The sequence below is a fragment of the Pelodiscus sinensis genome, chromosome 3 (assembly GCF_049634645.1).
Source record: "Pelodiscus sinensis isolate JC-2024 chromosome 3, ASM4963464v1, whole genome shotgun sequence".
NCBI lineage: Eukaryota > Metazoa > Chordata > Testudines > Trionychidae > Pelodiscus > Pelodiscus sinensis.
The window spans coordinates 83,839,933-83,857,229 of record NC_134713.1 but is presented as its reverse complement, the minus strand read 5'-3'; the positions used below and the strand labels follow the sequence as shown (position 1 = coordinate 83,857,229).

The following is a 17,297-nucleotide window of genomic DNA, read 5'->3' as shown; positions in this document are numbered from 1 at the left end:
AGCTCTCTCCTGCTACTCTTTGGATGTGGCCAGCCCTCTACTATAGCATATAGCTACATGTATCCTACATGCTGCTGCTAGTGTAGACAAGATCTTCACTGGATATTTTAAATTGTTCTTGAAAAACTGTAGTTTTATTGACGTGATTGAGAAATAGCTGCTTGTATCTTTTCTTGTTTCAGACATAGACTGGTATAATGACACTCTTTACTGGAGCAACTCAACAGGGGACGTTCATATGTGGTCGCTGAGCAGAACAACAGGTGCCATTGAGATGTCTCATATATCTGACATCAGAAAAGCAAGGATAGTGGCCTTTGATTGGTTGGGCCAGTACTTGTACTGGGCTGGCAAAGCAAATATGGTATGTAAGAGTGTTACACCATGGCTAAAGTAACAAATAACAAAAAAACATTGAATAGTATTTGGAAAGATGTTTAACAACTCTTATCACTTGAGAGCACTGCTGTCGACCCTTTATTTTATAGTAGATAACTTGTAACTTGTAACTAGATAACATTATACCTTTCCTTCCATTGAGATATTTCTTTTTTTCCAGTTATGAAAGGATGAAATGTAATTGAGATGAAATGTAATTATTAATTAAAGCCAGTATACTGAACTGCAGGTTCAAAATATACATATAAATATAAATAGTTTAGTGTTAGTTAGTGTTCAGCTAAAGATTGCTTAAGTGAATCTCACTTGATGAAGAAATGTACGCTTGTATTTTCCTTGGTATTGTACAAAAATTGAGGCGTTTCATTAAATAAAGGGGTGGTTTTTCAGAAGTCATCTCTGATATACTACTTTGATATTTTGTGCCCAAATAGCTGCAAATGCACTTTGTGCTCCCAAAATCAGTTGCTTAGCCTTGCAAGTTATATAAAATGTGCCTGTATTAAAAATGCAGTGCTAAGTTATGTGCTATCAAAGTCTACCTCTAATTACATGAGTGCAAAGTTAGAGACCCTTTTGAAAATGAGAACCATGGGTCTAAATGCGCCACTGCCTTGAATCCTAATTTACAGCTGTGCATAGGGAGTGAAGACTGGGTGTGAACTGTGATCAGCTCAGAAGGCTGGTAAAACAAGGAATGGTAAAGAAGGATTAGACGTTTCAGATTTTGCTTTTGTCACTGAATAGCAGAACCTTAATGCTAATTTTGCATAATCCTTTATGCAACACTTTAAACACCTAAGCTTGAAATAAAATGCTGTGAAGTAATCACATACATGTATTCATATGGCTGTGGTTTGTGGCTCATAACTAATGTGTGAGGAACTATGCTATTTCTCACCCTTTCCCCCCAGATCTACAGAAAATCACTGCTGGTAGGACACATGGATGTTGTGGTGCATGCTGCATTCCCGGTGAAGGATCTTGTGGTTGATGCAATCAATGGCTATCTGTACTGGGCCACAACTTGCTCAGTGGAAAGCACCAGACTGAATGGGGAGAACTACCGTATGTTACAAGAGCAGCCCCGGTTTTCTGGTAAACAGGTGACTGATATTTAAAAATAAGTGTTTTAGTGTCTAATTGCACAGCTTACAGTCCGTATTAGTGCCTGGTGTATCAAATATAGCAATACTTCATTTGTAAAAAGAAGAAATCTTTCATTTGTTATTGGGTGTAACTTGGCATTATACCTTAGTAGTTAATTCATACAATTATTATTTTATTGAGTAATTATCATGGAAGTGTGAATGTGAATAACAATATTTGTGTTAATCAAGTTTTTAATTTCAGTGACTATCATTAAAAAGTGACTCTTTACCTACTGCTATCCTATAGAGTGAGAGCTATTTTTTTGTATTTAGACAGAGTTGTGGTATGTCAAAATAGACTTGGACAGTAGTAATGGGCAAATATTGACTTTTTAATAATGACTACTGTAGATCTTGAAGTTCATAAGCTGGTGTAAACCACCTTGGCTCAATTGAAATCCTGTCTGGCCCTGAATGTTTAAAATGACATTTAGAGGAAGATATTGTATTGTATGGTTTCCTGCTGGTTATTTTGCCATTTCTACCCACTAAACCGTTTTTTGGGCTGAAAACCACAGTTTGGCTTTGGTGTCACAGCAAGTAACTAGGCTATCACTCACATGAATGTTGCCTGTCTGTAAGCAAGAAGATGGACAATGTATTCTCTAAAGTTTCCCTTCTGTTCCCAAAATAGAATTACTGTAGTGATTGGTTTTGACTTTTGCAAACAAATTAGTCTTATCCATATCAAGTTGGAACGTAAAAAGTAGATAAAGATCCCGATTCTCCACTACATCAGGGCAGCTTTGTGCCATTTCCCCAGTTGATGTATTTGACCATGTGAAGGTTCCTTTTGCCTAAAGGGATTGTCTGTTGCTACAGAGCCATAGTAGCTATTTCTGTATCACTTGCTCTCCCAGCACTGAGGTAGCTGGGGGAAAGACATTGCGACCCTGTCTGCAGGAATGGATCCTGGGGAACACTGGCAGTCAGTGCAGCCAGAGGACCACCTGCCCTCATTAACCCCAGGATGAAGGGAATGCAAATCTGGCTCAAAGGTACTTTTCCACTCCCCTTTCCTCAGCTACACCGGGCACTTTTTAGGAGCAGTCCAGGATGTGGGGCAAATCTTTCAATGTTTTTCCCTATAATAAGGGTCTGTGAATGAGCCGTCACATTTAGGTCCGGCCAGGACCATCAACAGGGGGAGAAAATTGGACAGTTGCCTCAGGGAACAGCGATTCAGAGGGGCCTGGGGCTTCCAGCCTGCACCACTGCTACTGCAGCTGAGACAACGGCAGGAGCCCTAGCCCTTTAAATCACTGTCAAAGCATCACACTGTGCACAGTGTGAGGCGCTCAAGTTTGAGGGGGAGCAGTGTCATGCTCCAGGTGGTGCGCAGATAGCTGGCTGCGCTGGCCTCTCCCCTTGCACCCAATGCCATGCCCCATCTGTATGCAGCAGAGCTGACCGCCTCTGTAGCTTCCCTGCCCCCCATCCCCACCCCAATGCTTTGTCCAGGGGCCTACAAAGGCTGTCGGCTCCATCACCATAAATATTCATCAGCACTTGGCTAATAGCTGCCTTCATTCAGGCCGTGACATGTGCTGAGTCTCCTCCTCAGGAAAAAGAGTCCCCTTCTCAGAGCTTGGAATAGTTGTTGCCAAATTACTGTTGAAGTGCTCAAGAATACCAAAAAGGCAGCCTGCTGCAGCATCCATCTAATGGTTTTCTTTAAAGTGTATCTCTTACTGATACAACTTTTTCTTTAAGGTTATACAAGGTGTGCTCCCATCTTCCACAGATACTGCTCATTATCAAAGATCTTTTTTGAACTCCAGGGCTACGTCTACATTGGCAAGATTTTGCGCAAATACTTTTAACGCGAGAGTTTTTGCGTTAAAATATTTGCGCAAGAGAGCGTCTACACTGGCATGTGCTTTTGCGCAAAAGTATCCATGCCAGTGTAGACTCTCTCTTACGCAAGAAAGCTCCAATGGCCATTTTAGCCATCGGGCTTTCTTGCACAAGAAATTAACGTTGCCTGTCCACACTGGCCTCTTGTGCAAGAACAGTTGCGCAAGAGGGCTTATCCCTGAGCGGGAGCATCATAATTCTTGCACAAGAAGCACTGATTTTCTACATTAGAATGTCAGTGTTCTTGTGCAAGAACTCCCCGCCAGTGTAGACAGCCAGCATGTTTTTGCGCAAAAGCGGCTGCTTTTGTGCAAAATCATGCCATTGTAGACACAGCCTCACTGTTTCTGACTCCCACTGACTTCTTCTTGCTAGTTTCATCACCCTTCCTGGAATCTTTAACTTTTCAAAATATTTTTCCTCTCCATAGAGGGTAACTAATAACCATCTGCGTTTCTAGGATGTAAAACTTAATGCTGTTAAAGGTTAAAGGCATTTCAAAAGTCAGTTCATCTTACAGGTCTTTTTTTATTACATCCACTCTGTATAAGAGGGCTCAGCTAGTACATTTAATGACAAATTCTAATAGTACAAAGATATTACACTCCTAAATACTGAATATTATATTATAATCCTAAATACTGAAGAATTAAAAAGTGATTGCAACGCAGAATAATATTTCCATGCTGTAACACAACAGATCAATGGGCCATCCACTTACTTGCCTTATGTCCCACCTTGGATGCTGGCCAATGCATATTTCTTCACTGGAAGTTGTCAAATTCCCATGCCCTGTAATGTGCCTAACAAAATGAGATTTCTCCCTGGTGATCAGCATCTACTCTAACACATATGGATTGATAATTCCTACATTAATCTATGATTCTTAAAGTCATCCTTGCCATGCATTTTGCCCTTCTCCCTTTCTCTGAATCCTTGCAGTTAGCTCCCCGCATCAGCTTCAAGCTTCTCTTCCTGAATTTCAAAGCTTTTGCCAACTCTGCAGCTGTCTGCTTCATTGCTGTTATCCTGTTGCTCTGGTGGTCATTTTTGTGCCAATGGCTGGGGCTTTTGGGTGTTATGACAAGGCAAATAATGTACCAATTAACAATAATTATTATTGCCCTAGAGCCATTGTAACTGCAGATCGTAAATTTATTTATATGAATAACTAATTCTTTGCTGGAAAAACTTAAAAAGCAATGAATAATCTAGCAGCACTTTAAAGACTAACAAAACATGTAGATGGTATCTTGAGCTTTTGTGGGTGCAACCCACTTCTTCAGAAGAATGGAGCATTAAAAGTCCAGATCCAAGAATAAATAAGGAAAGTAGAAGGGAAGGAAGGGAGAAAAAAAGTGACTTAGAGTGTTCAAGTTTCAAGGAGCTGAAATATGCTAATTCTTTGAAATTTACTAAGCTTATTTTAAAAACAAAATTAATAGAATATTGTAAGATCTTCACCAATCCAATTATTCACCTGTATGAGCTTTAAACCTGAGTCTTGGAGTAGGTCTCTGACCTGGTACAGCTCCTAAGGAGCTATAGATACCGTTAAAGATATTGCACTGTGCAGAAGTGAGAAGGCTAACTATTATATACAAAAATGTAGCATGAGGGTTGTGCTTTATAAGCTTCATAAACTTTATACCTCTGCTGGTGTATATTGGCATAGCTCTGTTGACTTCAGATTTACACCAGCTGTGGGGATCTGACTCAGTATGTTCAAAGCGCTGTATAAACATTGACCGTTCTTTACAATATACTTGTGAGGTCAGTACATTATAAAGGAGCAGCAAAGCATGCCACATGCAGTATGTGCCAGAACCCTGTTGAGTACTGCGTCATGAGATATGGCAAGTCAAGGGCTATTTCAAGAAACTAAATTTATGTTGCATCTTATGATATAGGATTACATTGCAGGTTAACAACTATACATCATGTTCAGAGATTAATCTCTGTCACACCATGGGAAAAAATCTGTCTATTTTTGTAACACATGAAAGGAGAGGCGTTAAATTACTACATGACCTCTAAATATGAAGAGTACACCTTTTTCTTTGCTTTAATTTAAGTAATAATGGAGAGAGATGGACAAACCTGAATTGGTGGAAGAAGCTAGTAGTGATAAAGAAAAGGGGTGGGCAAAAGAGGCTAAAGAATAAAATGGCTAAAGAACATAGATGTGCTATTGGGATGTTGGAGACAAAATTTGATAGAACATGCCACAGGGGGTATGTCTACACTACCCTCCTAGTTCGAACTAGGAGGGTAATGTAGGCATACCGCACTTGCAAATGAAGCCCGGGATTTGAATTTCCCGGGCTTCATTTGCATAAGTGGAACGAGGTGTACTGGTAGTTCGGAATAGGAATCGTAGTTCGAACTACCTAGTTCGAGCCCCATGTAGCTGCGCTGCACGGGGTTCGAACCAGCGGGGTTTTAAAAATGGCGGCTCCCCGCTTATGCAAATGAAGCCCGAGAAATTCAAATCCTGGGCTTCATTTGCAAGTGCGGTATGCCTACATTACCCCACTAGTTCGAACTAGCGGGGTAGTGTAGACATACCCTGAGAGTGGGTAAGAGAGATATAATCGGTAACATAAATAATATATATAAAATCCTACTCTGACTACATACATGCTCATACCAAGATTACTTTTTACAAAGAAAATTTACAAGAGCAATAATTCAGACCTTGATTTTCTGACATGCAATATCAATACAAATATGATGGGAATTGCACTATGGACAACAAAGATCCAGGTTTGTGATATGGCATTTGTTTTTCTCTCTCCTGTCAACATCTTTTGTTTCTGGTGAGTGAAGAATAAAATAATGGATGCTCCATTCACATCTATAATGAAACCTTAATATTAAAAAACTAGAGAGATCTATTCCTTGACCAGAGAGCAGCATATGGGAAATGTCAAGGCAAAATTTCAGTGGTGTCAGCCTTATCTGTAATTTTGCACTTGCACTGCAAAAACTTGCAGGCACAATTAGCTGAGGGTTCATATGATAGAACTCAGCCACCTAATTTGTGGATGTAAATCTTATTTTCACTCACAAAGAAGGTCAGTTGATTCTTACTTTTACCATTTATGCATAGAGTATTGTTCATGCTGTAGACTACAGATGTGAAATTACACAATTTATTTGGAACATCTGGACTAATTTAAAAAAACACCTTATTTTTGTGCAGGTGAGAGTAGAGGTAAGGGCCAACAAGAGTCCTCTATTTTTTCTTCAGATTACTACTAAATAAAAATGATAGCACATTGTTCTAACTGAAATGTGGCTATTTTGAATGTAAACTGAATTAAATGTCTTTTAATTAATTGGCATATCATTTTCTATAAATAATGAGATCAGACTCTGTCTAAGAGTCCCTTGGTTTGATTGCCCAGAAGTGATAGAGCTTATGTAAAATCAAATTGTAAAAATACAATCAGAAACTGTGAAATATTACTCTAAAGAGTGGCACTGCTTTTCTGATTAGAAACAAACAACTTGTTTTGGACAGAGGACATTAAAATGCCAGAGGTGTTTATGCAATTTTAGGAATAGAAGGCTTCATTAGCTAATTGATATATGGCTACAATAGTATCTGAGGTACTCAGTTACTACAGGGATGAGCAACATAGCAGATGCTTATAAATATAATTAAATACCTGCTGCAAATTAATGTCACACTGCTGAAATCAATAAAGTGATACGGATTTACACCAGTTGAGGATCTAATGATTTGTTTATTGTTATCCTTTTTTTTACATAGATCTGATTTAGGGTGGGAAATCATTGTGACAAAGATTTATAATTTGTATTTTCTAGTAAAGAGCTGTTTACTCTAAGGTGCTGTATAATAATAAACAAGTATGCCACATATCTTTCAGAATTGAAGGGATCTTTTCCATAATGTATTCATTTTGTTCACGTTCCTATTTGGATTTTTCTGTCTTGTAGGTAATTGCTCTAACCTTGGATCTCAGTGATGGCTTCCTCTATTGGCTTGTGCAAGACAGCCTGTGTCTAAATCTGTACAGAGTATCACTTTGTGGAGAGAGGTAACAGTATTTCTAAGTGTACATCTCTCTCTCTCTCTCTCTCTCTCTCTCTCAAATACATTGACCAATGAGAATTTCAGTGCATCCTTTCTTCTGTGTTTCCGCTTTTTAAACTGAAAGGGCTTCAAGGCAGGAACTCTTTTATATTATGTGTATTGTACTAAGCTGAACATGTTGTTAATCCTAAGTAAATAATGATCACCTGTAGCTTATGGACAACTCTGGGTTGTGTTACCAGGAAGTTATTCATATTTTTCATAATGATAGAAACAGCATGGATATGGACGCTTGGTTCAGTTGAGGTTATACTTCGACTTGTAACATTAGAAATAAGTGGTTCATTTTCCATATTATGTTGAATCTGGATCATTTTGTAAATCTGACATTTCTCAAATATCAAGGGCAGCAACTAATACTCCTTGCCCTTGGGTTAGGACTGGAATTTGCAGCCCTTACCCACATGAGCAATCAGTAGTCACATGGTAGTCTTTTTGACCCCATGAATATGAGATGGATGCCTTATTCACAAATGGAAAAGCCACAAGCGTGTTTCATAGGTCACGTTAGATTAATGTTGATCAGTCCTTTAGCTCACTTTCCCGTGTTTTATGCATGTGCCATATATGAACAGAAAAACTACTTACAAAGGGTTTACAACTTTTTTTTTTAATTTTTCGGTATCCTTTCATATGTAAAGCTTCTTTTAGTTACTGCAAGTCCAACTGTACAGGAATCAGAGTGAACCTCTAAAAATGACTTAAAAGGCATATCTATTTCACATGGAGTCTTCTGCTATATCTAACCTATGAGCTAGGGGTGTGATTCCGCTACTTATCTATACATACTTGGGCTAGCTGTCATTGAGCTAGCACAAGTATAAATAGCAGTGTGGTAGGAGTAGCATTGGTAGTGGCCGCAGAGGCATGGCTGAACCGTGCCCATTACAAACCCACCTGAAACCAGTGGACAAGTGTTTGGCACAGGTCAGCGGCCCCCTACCAGTGCTACTGCTGCCACACTGCTATTTATACTTGCACTAACTCAAGGACAGCTAGCACAAGTATGGGCACATGAGCAGGAGAAACACGCCCCTCGCTTGGACTGAAGACCCAGTCCTGTATGTCATCAACTAAATTTTAAGATTAATCTCAGACTCACTGGTGGCCAGTGTACTATGAACACATAAGTTTGTGTGAGGGGCAATACTTGCAACTCAATTGTGAACCAGCTGCAAGGCATATATCATCTTTGATGGTATTCAGAGCAAAGAGAGTCAGAGTAATCAATCTTAATGGACCAAACAGCATGTAGGAGCCTTTCAGATCTGTATTGGAGAGCATGTGTCAAAGCTGAAAGATATTTCTAAGGTGGTAAAATGATGTCTTGGTAACATATCTAATCTGTTGCCCAGAAGATAAATTGGGATCAAAGAATACTTACAAGATTTGACACAGAAGTGGCATGCTAGATCAAATCACCATTCCTACTGCTGGGGGCAAGGGTTAATAGCTTTTAATAAATAAGGGCATGTTACCCTGAAAACAATCAGTCACATTATACCTTGGGGTCGAATTCTGTTGCTAATGAAGTTCATCTCCTGCTTTCCAGTGATTTCAGTGGGAGCAGAATTGAGCTCCTAATGTGAGCTGCATGTCAGATGTTTCACTGGAGCTGTGATAGGAAGGAGATCAGTTTTCAAAATGTTCAGTTCTGCATGTAGGTTCTAAAATGAGCAAAAGGAGGTATGATTGGGCATCATCTGGGGGAACTGAGCTCCTGATTTAGGCTCCTGAGTTTGGGTGCTGGGCATAGAGTTGCATTTCTCATATGGAAATAATGTGACAGTGCACTGGAGATTTGCCAGGCAAATTATTTGTGTGGCTGCTGATTCGCTGGTTGTAGGTTGCCAGTGAGTTATGTATCCATTTTAAGTCTGTTAGCTTTATTACTTTAGCAAGAAAATGAAGAAGAAATTAGAGTCTATGCTATAAGGAGCCTTTCAAGAGGGCTGAACCAAGTGGACAAGGAACATTTATACCATGTCTCCAATACCATAGGCCCTTACCCATGCAATAGATATGCAACTCTCTGTGAGACGGAGAGGGTTCGTATGGAGCCACTGTGCCAGTTGCACAGATAGATCTTTGCAGAAATCCGTGGCTCGTTTGTCCTGACTGGATCACTGTATCTTTCGTATTTGTTTTCTTTGTTAGGAGTTAAGGACTGGGTGAGAGGAAGGGTTGGGAAAGTAACCGCTCTGCTATGGCACCAAACGCCAGGCCTTATTCGGCGGCTTCAGTTAAGCTTTCGCTGCTCTTACCCTTGCGATAACATCATCATGCTGGAGTCCTCTTTCAGTTAGCGGAGACATATCCCCTTGGCTGGTTGTTCTGTGTGCTCTGTTGGCGGCAGTTGTACCAAGCGAACTACTGGAAGAACCCCATCAGCCACCCTATAGGAGCTGATCTTATCTAACCTTCTTTAAAGAGGAATTTACTGTCTGTATGTCTCACAAGGCTGCCGGGGAATTCCATTGGAGTGCAGAGGCAGCAGTGGTGCAGGAAATGAAAGGGAGAGAGCAGGATAATAAAGACCACAGTGGCTAATCAAAATGGGAGGATTGTTTTCAGTTATACAAAAAGACAGGGATGTCTTTAATAAAGGATACTATATTGTCTCCTTTTGAATAATTTATCATACTTAGCATAAATGTTTACCTCATTTTAAAGGTGTCATCTTCTAAGAACTGAAGAAACAAACTGTTTTGGGGGCTCTAGTCGTGCATCTGATTGAGGGATGTTCAGTGGAGGGGAGGAAGCAGGAACTAAAAGAAAAACTTTTTATTTGTTCTTATTACTTGTCTAAGGGGAAGGAGAACTTGAAGGATAAAGTTTAAGGTATCCAAGTGTGTTACCTAGATCCTTTTCTTCTTACAAAGCAGGTTGTGGCTTAGGAAATACCATATTTATGTTCACAGTTGTGGTGATGCCATAGTCACTGAATTTGCAGGATGGAGTTCTTCAGAAGTATCCTACAGTGCACTGCTGTATTATAGTGGACGGCTGTTCTGGATTAATGGCTATCGGTTCCTTACGATACAAGAAATTAATCAGAGTATTAACATCCCCTTTTCGCAACCAGCAGAATTTGCAACTTTTACCCTAGTTCAGAGGTCACTCAAACCTCTGCCAGGTATTTGATTTTCTGATCTATAGATCTTTAAAATGTATCCCTTGTCAGCTTGTAATTCTTGATTATTAACAGCTGAGTGGGAAAAGATGTGAATACAGCCCTCTTGTTAATACATTTATCAGAATAGAGATGGATAACCTGTGGAAGACAAATCGAATAATATTGACATGGTCTAACCAACTTAAATCATTTTATTAACAATTTATTAATGGAGGTTAATGGAACTTGTGCTCATAAATCACATAGATTTGTAAATTTCACTATTGTTCATAACTCTTTTTTTTTCTCATTTTCTGGACCACAGGCAACTTTTCCTCCCCACCCAGGGTGATTCCAGAATTAATTCTGGAATCTTCCTTTAGAATCGAAGGGAATTCTTCACATTTTCACATCCTTTGGAATGCTTCCACCCCTGTGGAATGGGGCACTGTCTTCTACTGCGTGGAGTCCAAAGTTCTACAGACCAGGGTATTCATGAGATTCTTTCCCATCATCTAGAAATATTGCTCCTGGACACTGACAGCTTTAAAAATTAGACCGCTTATGCCTTTATGTATTTATTTATAGATACATGACAGATCTTCATTCTCTTCAAAAGAATGCTTGAATTACTTTGATTTAACAACCAATCAAAATAGACCATAATAGGTCTAGTTATAAACATCACTTGATTTTAGCATATTTGATAAACTCTTGTTACACTCAAATCAAAGTGGCAGATTCTCAGGTGGTGTAAATGGTCATTGCTCTATAGAATTCAGTGGAGCTACGACTGTTCAAAATAAATGTAGTCTCCTCATTTTGGTAGGGGTTGTTTTGTAAAAAGTAAAGACTGGGAATGTTTACCAAGTTTTTCTAAGAGGAGAAAAATGTTTTGTGCTTATTCTAGCTTGTCGACAGTCAACGCTGCCTGCCTCCTCAGAGTCTCACAGTGCCATCCTACAAAGTTGAAGGGCTGGAGCCCTATATACTGTTTGATTTTACAGTGACTCCTTATACCTACTGGGGGGAAGGACCTTCAACATCCATATTCCTTCGAGCCCCTGAAGAAGGTACCAAGCTTTCAAATTTCATTTCTAATCTTTAATGTGTTCATTCAGACCTAGTTTATTTCAGGATGTTGGGGGGGGAGGGAAGAGAGAGGGAGGGGCCTTTCTAAAGAGGCGGAAGCTGCCTCCAGACATTGACGTGAATCCTAGAGAATGCAGATACTTATTCTTGAGTACAGGACTATGTAGCATTTTAAAGACTAACAAGATGGTTTATTAGATGATGAGCTTTCATGGGCCAGACCCACTTCCTCAGATCAAATAGTGGAAGAAAATAGCCACAACCATATACAGGCAGTCCCCGAGTTACGCGGATCTGACTTACGTCGGATCCGCAGTTACGAACAGGGCCCTCCCTCTCCCTGGTCTCCAGCAGACCAGGGGGACGGGGAGCAAAGCGGCAGAACACGCGGGCAGCGGACAGCCCAGACGCGTCTGGGCTGTCCACTGGCCGCGTGCTCCGCTGCTTTGCCCTGCTTTGCTCCCCGTCCCCCTGGTCTACAGTGCTCCGCCGCTTTGCTCTGCTTTGCTCCCCGTTCCCCAGGTCTACAGACCAGGGGGACGGGGAGCAAAGCAGAGCAAAGCGGTGGAGCACGCGGCCAGCGGACAGCCCAGACGCGTCTGGGCTGTCCGCTGCCCGCGTGTTCCGCCGCTTTGCTCCCTGTCCCCCTGGTCTGCAGACCAGGGGGACGGGGAGCAAAGCAGAGCAAAGCCGTGGAACCCAAGGGCAGCAGGACAGCCACGGCGCGTCTGGGCTGTCCCGCTGCCCCTGTGCTCCGCGGCTTTGCTCCGGACGCCTGTGGTACAGCAGCTGGGGCGCTGCCGGTTGGTCCCGTAGCGCCGCTCTGGGCGCTACTGGACCAACCAGGCAGCACCCCAGCTGCTCTGCCCCAGGCGTCCTGATTCAGCCACTGCTGGTCAGTTTCAGCAGCAGCTGAATCAGGATGCCTGGGGCAGAGCAGATGGGGTGCTGCTGGGTTGGTCCAGTAGTGCCGAGGACCGGCGGCGCTACTGGACCAACCCAGTAGCACCCCAGCTGCTCTGCCCCAGGCGTTCCCAAGTCAGCCGCTGCTGAAACTGACCAGTGGCTGACTACAGGAAGCCCCTGCCCCGGGCTTCCTGGAATCAGCCGCTGGTCAGTTTCAGCAGCAGCTGACTTGGGGATGCCTGGGGTTCTTAAGTTGAATCTGTATGTAAGTCAGAACAGGCATCCAGATTCAGCCACTGTTGAAACTGATCAGTTTCAGCAGCAGCTGAATCTGGACGCCAGTTCCGACTTACATACAGATTCAACTTAAGAACAAACCTACAGTCCCTATCTTGTACGTAACCCGGGGACTGCCTGTATACCAAAGGATACAATTAAAAAAAAAAAGTGAACACCAATGAAAAGGACAAATCACATTTCAGAACAGAAGGAGTATGCGGGGGGAAGGAGGAGGAAGGTAAATGTCTGTGAGCTAATGGTATTAGAGGTGATAATTGGGGAAGCTATCTTTGTAATGGGTAAGATAGTTAGTGTCTTTGTTGAGACCGACACGTAGAGTGTCGAATTTTAGCATGAATGACAGTTCAGAGGATTCCCTTTCAAGTGCAGATTTAAAAGGCTTCTGGAGCAGGATGCAGGTAATTAAGTCATTGAGACAGTGTTCTTTCTGGTTGAAATGGCAAGAAACTGTTTTTTCTTTGTGATCCTGTCTAATATCTGTTTTGTGGGCATTGATCCTTTGGCGAAGTGTCTGAGACGTTTGTCCAATGTACAAAGCAGACGGACACTTTCGGCACATGATAGCATAAATTATATTTCTGGATGCGCAGGAATATGTATTCTTGATCTTATAAGTCACTTGGTTAGGCCCAATAATGGTATCAGCAGAGTGAATAGGTGGACAAAGCTGGCAACGGGGTTTGTTGCAAGGGAAGGTACCAGGGTTGGTATTGGTGTGATATGTCCTGTGGTTGTTGGTAAGAATCATCTTGAGGTTAGGTGGTTGTCTATAGGAGACTATGGGTCTGTCTCCCAGAGCTTCTTGGAGTTTAGTATCCTGTTCCAGTATAGGCTGTAATTTATTGATAATGTGTTGGACAGGTTTAAGTTGGGGGCTGTAGGTGATGACAAGTGGTGTTCTATTGTTGCTTTTCTTGGGTCTGTCTTGTAGTAGATGGTTTCTAGGTATTCGTCTGGCTCTTTCAATTTGCTTTTTTATTTCTCTGGGTGGGTAGTTGAGGTTTATAAATGCTTGGTAGAGATCCTGAAGTTTCTGGTCTTTGTCAGTGGGATTACAGCAGATGCGGTTGTATCGAAGGGCTTGGCTATAGATGATGGATCGTATGGTGTGTGCTGGATGGGAGCTGGAAGCATGTAGGTAACTGTATGACTCAGTGGGTTTTCTGTAGAGGGTGGTGTCTAATTTTCCATTGTTGATTTGTACTGTGGTGTCCAGGAAATGGATCTCTCGTGTAGAATGGTCCAGGCTGAGGTTAATGGTGGGGTGTAGGTTGTTGAAATCTCTGTGGAATGTCTCCAGTGTTTCTTGGCCATGCGTCCAGATAAAAAAGATGTCATCGATGTAGCATAAGTAGAGAAGGGGTAAAAGGGGACGGGAGTTGAGGAAACGTTGTTCTAGGTCAGCCATAAAGATATTAGCATACTGTGGGGCCATGCGTGTACCCATGGCTGTGCCGCTGCTCTGGAGGTATAAATTGTTCTCACCCACAATTATTTCCAGTTTGAGAACAAAGTTACATAGGTCTGCTATCACGTTGGCAGTGGTGTCCTCTGGGATAGTGTTTCTAATTGCTTGTAATCCGTCTTCATGTGGGATGTTGGTGTATAGTGCTTCTACATCCATGGTGGCAAGGATGGTGTTATTGGGGAGGTTATCGATGTTTTGTAGTTTCCTTAGGAAGTCAGTAGAGTCTCGGAGATAGCAGAGGGTGTTGGTTGCGTAGGGTTTGAGGAGAGAGTCTACATAGCTGGATAGACCAGTAGTGAGCGTGCCAATACCAGAGATGATGGTGCGTCCGGGGTGTCCAGGTTTATGGATCTTGGTAAGCAGATAGAACAATCCTGGTCGGGGGTCAGAAGGTGTTTCTGTGTGGATTTGTTCCCGAGTAGCTGTAGGGAGGCTTTTAAGGAGACAGTGTAGTTTGTTTTGGTATTCCGAGGTGGGATCAGAGGAGAGAGGTTTGTAAAATGTGGTGTTGGAGAGTTGTCTGGTTGCCTCCTGGTTATAGTCGGCCTTATTCATAATGACCACAGCACCCCCTTTGTCAGCTGGTTTGATTATAATGTCCAGGTTCTTTTTGAGACTCTGGATGGCATGGTATTCAGCGTGGCTGAGATTGTGTGTCGCTTGTTGTTGTTTGCAAATAATGTTAGTCTGGGTGTTGTTGCGGATTGTAATTCTGACCGTCAGGGGGAGTCCATATAGAATTATTTTTCCTTTTGTGTTGATAGGGGGGCTCTGGTAGGTAACTACCCACCCGGAGAAGTAAAAAAGCAAATTGAAAGAGCCAGACGAATACCTAGAAACCATCTACTACAAGACAGACCCAAGAAAAGCAACAATAGAACACCACTTGTCATCACCTACAGCCCCCAACTTAAACCTGTCCAACACATTATCAATAAACTACAGCCTATACTGGAACAGGATACTAAACTCCAAGAAGCTCTGGGAGACAGACCCATAGTCTCCTATAGACAACCACCTAACCTCAAGATGATTCTTACCAACAACCACAGGACATACCACACTAATACCAACCCTGGTACCTTCCCTTGCAACAAACCCCGTTGCCAGCTTTGTCCACATATTCACTCTGCTGATACCATTATTGGGCCTAACCAAGTAAGTTATAAGATCAAGAAAACATATTCCTGCGCATCCAGAAATATAATTTATGCTATCATGTGCCGAAAGTGTCCGTCTGCTTTGTACATTGGACAAACGTCTCAGACACTTCGCCAAAGGATCAATGCCCACAAAACAGATATTAGACAGGATCACAAAGAAAAAACAGTTTCTTCAAATTTCAACCAGAAAGGACACTGTCTCAACGACTTAATTACCTGCATCCTGCTCCAGAAGCCTTTTAAATCTGCACTTGAAAGGGAATCCTCTGAACTGTCATTCATGCTAAAATTCGACACTCTACGTGTCGGTCTCAACAAAGACACTAACTATCTTACCCATTACAAAGATAGCTTCCCCAATTATCACCTCTAATACCATTAGCTCGCAGACATTTACCTTCCTCCCCCTTTCCTCCACATCCCCCTTCTGTTCTGAAATGTGATTTGTCCTTTTCATATGTGTTCACTTTTTTTTTAATTGTATCCTTTGGTATATATGGTTGTGACTATTTTCTTCCACTATTTGATCTGAGAAAGTGGGTCTGGCCCACGAAAGCTCATCATCTAATAAACCATCTTATTAGTCTTTAAAGTGCTACATAGTCCTGTATTTTGTTTCAGCTACACCAGACTAACACAGCTACATTTCTATCATTATTCTTGAGTGGCTTTGACAATCACAGTTGCACATGCATGAATGCACCACTGTAGTAGTAGATGTTTGCACAGACAATACATGGCAATATCAACACCTCTGCATGGATGCTGGCTCTCCTAGGCCAAAATAGTCTGGTGTGACACTACCTACACTGTGGCCCCAGACCTCCTCCTGCAGTTCCCACTCTTTGTGGTTAAAGCTGGTGCTGGTGCCATGCTGTGGGGACTCCAAGTGGCTGGTGCTGGGGCCGAGGTTGTGCTGCCTGCCTGGTACTGAGGACAATGGGACTGCACCACTCACCAGGCCGGTGCTCTGGGAGGGTCTGGGGATGCTTGGATAGCCTGGCGCTGGGACACAGGGGGCCAGTGGTAGTGACGTGTATGCTCTGGGTTCCTGCAGAAGAGGGAGAGGCAAAATGGGAAGGGTAAGGGACTAGCCTTCCTCAACAGTTGGTTCATTGGCTGCCCATGCTCCCCTGCCTGTGATATTAAGCAAGATTGATGGACTGAAATGTATTGTAAAATGACCAGTAAAATCCTGCATATAATACTTTAGACAGCTATTTGGGTTTTTAGAAATGGTAATCATTTTTTACTTCCTAGATGTCTTGTTTTATTCAGGTCAGGTCAAAGATGAATCAGTTAAAAGGATACTTGACAATATAATTACTATAGAATTAATGCATCTGGACAAAACATAAGGAAAAACTGATGCAATATGCCACTTTCACAGAGTTTGAAAGATTTAGGGCAAATGTTTTGTGATGTGTAGGTGGTGCAAATGTGGACAGCTCCACTGACATTCACAGAGTTCTGCTGTATATACAGAGTAGTGCCAGTTTTGTGGGTTTGTGTTGCTCAAGCTAAAATGAAATACATGTGACAGTGAAAAGCACATAGCAGTCACAATCATGTGTAGGGAGTTTTGGAAGCAGCTAGTGGAACTATCTTGCCATTCCAACATACACTCGTGCTTTCACATACCTATTTATGTAATGAAATATTTGTGTTTTTCCTCAAAATAAATTTGTTTGGAAGGACAGTTTTAGGCTGAAGTAGGAATTCC

The 17,297-nt window shown here is 41.9% G+C and overlaps 1 protein-coding gene across 2 annotated transcripts in view; it reads left to right on the top strand.

Annotated features, from left to right (window-relative positions):
• The window catches only part of ROS1 (ROS proto-oncogene 1, receptor tyrosine kinase), a 101,745-nt gene that overhangs the window by 33,166 nt on the left and 51,282 nt on the right, over positions 1-17,297 (top strand). For both annotated transcript variants that reach the window (XM_075924044.1, XM_075924045.1), the window contains exons 16-21: positions 183-364; positions 1,314-1,505; positions 7,374-7,474; positions 10,452-10,666; positions 10,971-11,134; positions 11,556-11,718. In XM_075924044.1, coding sequence (XP_075780159.1) covers positions 183-364; positions 1,314-1,505; positions 7,374-7,474; positions 10,452-10,666; positions 10,971-11,134; positions 11,556-11,718 — 1,017 coding nt within the window. The remainder of the gene's footprint in view (positions 1-182; positions 365-1,313; positions 1,506-7,373; positions 7,475-10,451; positions 10,667-10,970; positions 11,135-11,555; positions 11,719-17,297) is intronic.